The 6945-nt window shown below is 32.6% G+C and overlaps 1 protein-coding gene across 1 annotated transcript; it reads right to left on the reverse strand.

Moving 5' to 3' along the window:
- Positions 1–561: 561 nt before the first annotated feature.
- LOC125840693 (SUN domain-containing protein 4) lies at positions 562–4775 on the reverse strand. The gene is made up of 5 exons (XM_049519655.1): positions 4564–4775; positions 3835–4061; positions 1951–3215; positions 1741–1826; positions 562–931 (listed from the first exon to the last, which is right to left on the reverse strand). Exons 2-5 carry the CDS (start codon positions 3992–3994, stop codon positions 703–705), a joined length of 1740 nt encoding a protein of 579 aa, XP_049375612.1. The 5' UTR covers positions 3995–4061; positions 4564–4775; the 3' UTR covers positions 562–702.
- Positions 4776–6945: the final 2170 nt, after the last annotated feature.

The raw sequence follows: 6945 nt of genomic DNA on the forward strand, positions 1-6945 counted from the left end.
CTAATAAGTAATTACTCTATGCAGGTGAGAGAAGGAGAAAGTATTCATTTCTGGTTCATGGATAGTGGATGCTCTAAGAATATGATCGAAAAGACTAAACTTCCTCTCACTCGAGTCACTTCAAAGTAAATGGAAAGAAGGGGTATATTTTTGGTGTCAGAAAGACTATGAGATCTCTTGAACATTAGATTGAAGATGTGTACTATGTGAGTGGATTAAAGTATAGTCTACTTAGTGTGTCCCAAATCTATGACAAAGGAAATAAGTCAAATTTCTTTCAGATCGAGGCATTGTCAAACCTGGTGTCTTAGAATGTGAGAAGTGTCATAGAATGTGATTCTCACGGCAAGAATGTAAGAATGTATATGCAGCTGGCCTGGACACTGCTCTTGGAGATGATCTTACTTGTCTTGTAGAATTTGGGACAAGTTTTAAAATGTTAAAAATAGTCCTAGTGTTCATATTTTGAACCAAAAAGAAGTTTGAAGCTATTTTTGAGTTTTAAAGATTTGAGTTTCAAAATCACCCAAAAATAAATATATTCTATAAGCAAACAAGATATTTGAAGAAAACAAATTCCAAATTTTATGTCCAAATGGGAGCATAATACTCCCTCCAGTTTTTGAGAACTGAACTATAAAGTTTAGTTCCACATTCAACAAGGTAAAACAAGTAAATGCAGTCGTTGCTATATTACATAAATTACAAGGAAAGGATTATAATTGTAATGGTAGAACTCAAGAGTAGAAAATACCAGGAGTAACTCTCTGAACAAAATTTCCTGGAATTTTCTGACCTATAATTACTCAAAACTGTATCTACTAGTAGCTTGAAAAGAGCCAATAATCCAAAAAATGAACATACAAGAAAAATAACAATTCCTTTGTTCTCCATGTGTACCTGATTCCTTTGAACCTTTTCGACCTCCTTCCTGCATAATGAATGCAAATTTTAGAACACAATGCAGAAAAATAAGATCCCAACAACTATCAAGCAAAAGTACAAATATTTTTTCTTTATTAGGAATCGTTACTATGGAAAATTGGCTAACTGTTCAATAAATTCACTTCTAGCCATCTAAATTTTGGTGTTATACAAGAAATGCAGGGAACCAATACAGTTTCATTCAATTAAAAAAAAGAGGAGTAACACAAGCAAATTCACATTAGTAATGCTTTGTCGAGATAGTAATGTTGTATATGGATTAGTTCATTTCAATTCCTCTAGTTCATGCACACAAAGTAAGACTTCTGAGTTCAAATTCATCTAGTTCAATTGAATGTTAGTTTTGTAGTACAACATTTGAGCAGTTCTTCGGTGAGATAAATATTGTGGCATGAAAAAGTTCCTTTCAAAAATACAGCTATAGTGGACATAAAATAGTTTCTGCATTAATGTTCATTTGTGCCAACTGGTTCCTAAACAAAAATGAAATCCCACAATCTATTGCTTCCCAATTTAAGAGGCATAATTCCTGCATCATGTCAATAAATTTTACCTACTATCCTACTCGAACAAACTATTACAATTCCAGAAAGATAACACACGGCGTCGTCCTATCTTAAAATTGAGAAATAATAGAGTCAGGTCAAATTTTGTTGCGCAGAAGCCCCAGGGAAAACAAAAAGGATAAATTTTGTTGCATTTGAACCAGATATTTCATTCATATTTTGAACGGAACACCAGATTCTTCATGCCTAAGTGAGACTTGTTGATTCTATTAATAGGAGAAAAATATACCTGAGAATAGCATTTCCCCTGATAATTTCTTCCAGCTGTGTGGAAACAAGGGATTTCCATGATACTAGGTCGACAACTTCTTTACCCTGGAAAAAAGCATTGTGATAGAATATTTTAGTCAATATAAACTTTACAATATTCTTATGCCACATACAAGATCTGAAAGAAAAAATAAGGGGAGCAAAGATAAAGAGGAAGAAATCCACATACTAAGGCATCCTTGCTGTGAGATAAACCCCTTATGTCGGACCTAATATTTTGAAGAAGAACATCTTTTTCTCCCATTTCAGAATCGAAGTCTTTGAAAATCTTTCCATATCTAGAATTTAACTCTTCCAGGTATCGTTCCAAAACTGACAAATTGATATCCAGAGATCGCACTTTTTTCATCAGTATCTTCAGACTGTCCCCCGGCATCCTATTTACCTGTTGACGATGAATTTCTTCCACTGGGTCAGGCACATCAGTTGTCATTACTCCCCATTTAACATCAGCTGGAAGATCCTTTTCCATTTCATCATTGGCATTTTGAAAAGTTTCACCATGATTAGAAACATGTTGAGTGGGCACAGATTTATCCTCATTACTAGTTTGTTCAGGTACAAACAACTTATCTTGATCAGAGATAAGATCGTCAAGCATAATTTCAACAGCATCAACTCCGTACACCTCCAAAATGCTCAGGGTACAATAGAACTCTGAACCATAATGGCCCAGAAGATTCAGTTTAAGATATCTTACCCATTTTGGCTCTGGAAGAAGAAACCTCTGAGCATGCCTTACATTTACAGCGGTAAAATTTCCAAGTTTGATCCATGTGTCTGTAGGATAAATGGGACTTCCAAGGAGCTCAAAATCTTTTAGGTTAGATGAGTGATGTTCAAAATTTGCAACCTCCACTGTATCCACAAGGGTTTCTTCTGACAGTTCGATGACAACAAACTTCTCTTCAGCTGAACAAGGATTACGAAGGTACTTGTCCTTATCTCTGCCCAAGATGTTGGAAGCACCTTTTGCTTCCTTGTTGTAAGCCAGGACTTTGGCTCCTTTTGAAGCAGAAGCATAATTATACTCTGATCCTCCAGGCTCTAACCTATGTATAATTCCTTCAGCATGGCCAATTTTGTTATGATTTTTGGCGTTAAATGCTTTGTTTTTGAATTCATCAAGACCTGGAGGCACAGCACGAGCAAATCTGTCAGATTTTGAAGCATCCTTTTCTGAAAGTGGATTTCCTTCACTAGCTTGTTCTTGAATTGCAGGACCAGCGTTGCTGTTTTGCAAAACATCCGCTGATTCTCTATTTGTAACTTGACTTTTCCCTGCCTGTGTACATGAAATCTTGGCTGAATCTTCGAATTGGATTTCCTGTGATGAACTGTCGGTTCTGGGCAAAGCAGAACAAGTGTCTCTACTATATTGAGGTTTATTTTCTGTATATAATCTTACAGCAACAGGAAAATCTCCAGAGCCCTCTACATTAAACAAACATGACATGTTAAATGCAAGGATAAAAGCTATTACTTCTGAATAACAGTAATGATGTGATGGAAGACCAATTTCAACGTTTAAACTAACTAAACAAAAATGCTCAAGAAAAAGGAATTAGATCAAGGGCATATTGTACAATTTGTGTGAAGCTTAATCGCCTCTAGCTTACCAAGTTTATGACACTAGATAGGAAGTTATGGAGGCCAAGGATGAGGGTAGAAGGCCAGTAGGTAAACGTGTGTCGTTTAGTTCCCTTATTTGTACTTATTATTGTTACTTTCCTATTATCTTATTCTTCGATTTTAGTATTACCTGTTGCTCTTTTTGTTTCGGCCATCGCATTATTTAGCTTATTCTCTACTTTAATCCCGTTGGATACCTAATTTGATATGCTTTTATTTGAGCCGAGTATTTTTCGGAATCAGTCTCTCTACCGTCACAAGGTAGAACTGCGTACACTCCACCCTCCCAATATCCCACTTGTGGGATTACACTGGGTATGTGGTTGTTTTGTGCAACTTAATCACCCTTTTCACCTAAGTTGAACGTGAGGACTTCATATCATACATAGAACGCATAAAAATTCAGATTGATGGAACTAACCTTCATTAACATCACCATGACCAATCCACAAGTTCAACAGGAAAACAAGTGTCCATAGAACAGCAACGGCAGATAGAGAAACTTTATAAGCCCGTTCCCTCCCGTAAATTGCCTTCTCCAAAGCTCTTCTTTGCAGAAGAGCCCTACGTGATCTTTGCATTGCACATCAAAATCTGATCTGCTATGACTCAAAGAGTAACAATCCTAAGAAGATCTGGTCAAATAGCCTACACCAGGTAAAAAAAAAAAAAAAGACTTTTACACTTCAATCATCCCTTAAACCAATTCAGCTATAACATATAATTATAATGGTTCTCAAGGATAAGGTGCCAAAATATTTGACTCAATTCTCAAAACCTGGACAAAGAATAACATTGCAAATCATGAATTGGTAATAACCCTAGCATATAGAGTGCATCACAAGTGAAAAATAAAGCAAACACCTGACTCAAACAGTAAATCCAATAAAGCATTTGATTGGCCTTTACTCCTCATCATCTACCTTCAGCTATACAACTAACAGCAAAGAATAGGAAATTTACGCCAATTGCGTAAGTATGCATACAATAATAACAAGAACAGAGAAGTACCACTCACATCATATTCCATAAAACACCAAAAACGTACTAAAAAGATGCGATACTTGAAGAAGAATATCAATCGTGATTAGATCATCAAAGAAAATTAAAGCAATCACCATAAAGGTCCGTGCAAAGAAAGCAAGATCACCTGATGTTCAAAATCCTCCAAAATCGCTAAATTCCAATTATATAAAAAAGAAAAAAAAGGTAAGCGATCTTTCTTCTGTTTTTGTCTTTTGCCGTTTCAACTCGTTGTTTTTATATTCAACCTCAACACAATTCCAATCTAACGGCTTTTTCTTACACATCTACTATTCCTTTTTTTTGAATAAGTCTCATTGATTCTTCAAAGACTTTGAACAAAAGAAAAGATGGCTTTCTCTTATACTATCAACAACAACTATGACCCACTTCACCATCAACAAAAAAAAAAAAAAAATTCTGGATTTCTTATAACAAAACCCCAAAATTATTCTAGTGAAAGTGAAAAATAAAAAGGGAGTTTTTTAGGGTCACATGTAATGTGGATGGGTGGAGATGACAGACCAATAATTGAAAGTTAAAACGGAGGATGACGTGTAAATGCCAGCTGGACCAGTTGTAAAAAGTTAGATCTGATGAGCTGGAATTAGCCAGGAAAAGCGTAATTGGCACAGAAATCGAGGTTGGTTTCCATTCAGAGTACAATACGTGGACGGCGTTTGTGTTGTCGCCTCTCCCACTGCTCACTTTACGTAAATTAACAGATTCATGGGTTAAAACCAAAAAGAGGAAAGAGTTCCAAAACTTGTAAATTGAAATACGGAAAAGGCATAGATTCTTTTCTGAACGAGTAATTTCGTTCATTTTTAATTGTCATAATTTATTTTTAAAATCAAACAATAATAATTTTGATTAATATTTTATGATATATTTTTTCATCAAATTGATATATAAAAAATTTATAGTACATTTTGTATATTTTTTAAATATTTAAATTTTTTATTTAAAATATTGAATTAATGTAATCTGATTTAACTTTAAATATTAGTCAAATTATTTTTCAAAAAATGCAACATGGCAATTAAAAGTGGACAAAGGGAGTAGTTCTGTAAAGTTGAATACACATTTAGGGATCGTTTCGCAGAGTGTATAGAAATACTATTCAATACACTACATTAGTAATGTTTGCATTAGTTATGTTTACATTGATTAAGTACAAATTATTTCTTATGCATTATTAGGTTTGATGTAATAAAAATAGTATGTATTGTACAAAAATAATTACTTACGAAATTATTATTCATAATTATGGTAGAAAAGATGCAAAAGTGTTTTGAGGATAATTTGGTCTTTAACCAAGCTAGTGCATGTATTAAATCCGTTGCATTACTAATACCTAGAAATTCATGATATTAGTAATACACTCCTTAATACACAATAGAGTATATAACTAATGCAAACATTCGTTATACATAGCATGAAAAAGTATATCAAATAAGGTACAATTAATATAAAAAGCTAATGCACGCATTAGTACGCACTATTTTGCCAATGCACTCTACCAAACGACCCCTTAAATTATTATGACAATCTATTATATATTTGTACTATTTAAAAGTAAATTTATTTACATCTAAAATTGAAATGGCAAAAAATAAATTAAAAATAAAAAAACAAGTGTGTCAAATAAAAATTAAAGTAAAAACTAATTAGAATCCTCCCTCCTCCCTCGATGTAATAAGAAGAGTGGGTGAAATTTAGTAATGAAGAAGGTATAATTATTAAATGATTTTAATAATTAATTAGAAGAAAAAAATCTTATGTAGCGCAAGTGTAAAACACCAGATACTATTAGAGTGGTGTTATATGTCTTAAGGTGGAATTAAATTCACTTTTAAGTAGTAACGATGTAATAGATCATCATGATACTTCAAACGTGTATTTGACTTTTCGAGGCAAATTCAAAATAATATTTACACATTTTCCCATTAAAAAAAGTCATATAAATTTTCTATGGCAATATATCAATATATCTTAAACATAAAAAAATTTAAAAAAAAAAACTAAGTTGAATTGCTACTAAAACTACAAAAAATATTTTATTAGATTGTCTAAAAAGAAAATAAGGTCATAAAATTGAAATAAAAAAAAAGTTATATTAATTACTTGTTCCACCTTATTTTATTCAAAGATCGATATTTGACTAGACATCAAAATTAAGTAATAAAAAAGTTAACGCTAAATATATTTAGAATATCAAGATTACAATTTTAAATAAATAGTGATAAAATTCTATACATATTTTATCACTATAAATCCAAATCTAACATCAAGACATCAATAAGCCATTACCCATAATATAAACCTTCTAAGCTAAAACATGTTCTTAATGTAGAATAAGAGAAGACAAAATGATATTAAAATCATATTATTAGATATAAAGTGTGTGTAATTCAAAGTAGGTGAAAGACATCTCACCCAACTCAGCAAGTGACTAAATCATGAAACAAGAATATGAATATAACTAAAAAAAATGAGTAGTAATTCA

The sequence above is a fragment of the Solanum verrucosum genome, unplaced genomic scaffold (assembly GCF_900185275.1).
Source record: "Solanum verrucosum unplaced genomic scaffold, falcon-dt-bn FXZP01000176.1, whole genome shotgun sequence".
NCBI lineage: Eukaryota > Viridiplantae > Streptophyta > Magnoliopsida > Solanales > Solanaceae > Solanum > Solanum verrucosum.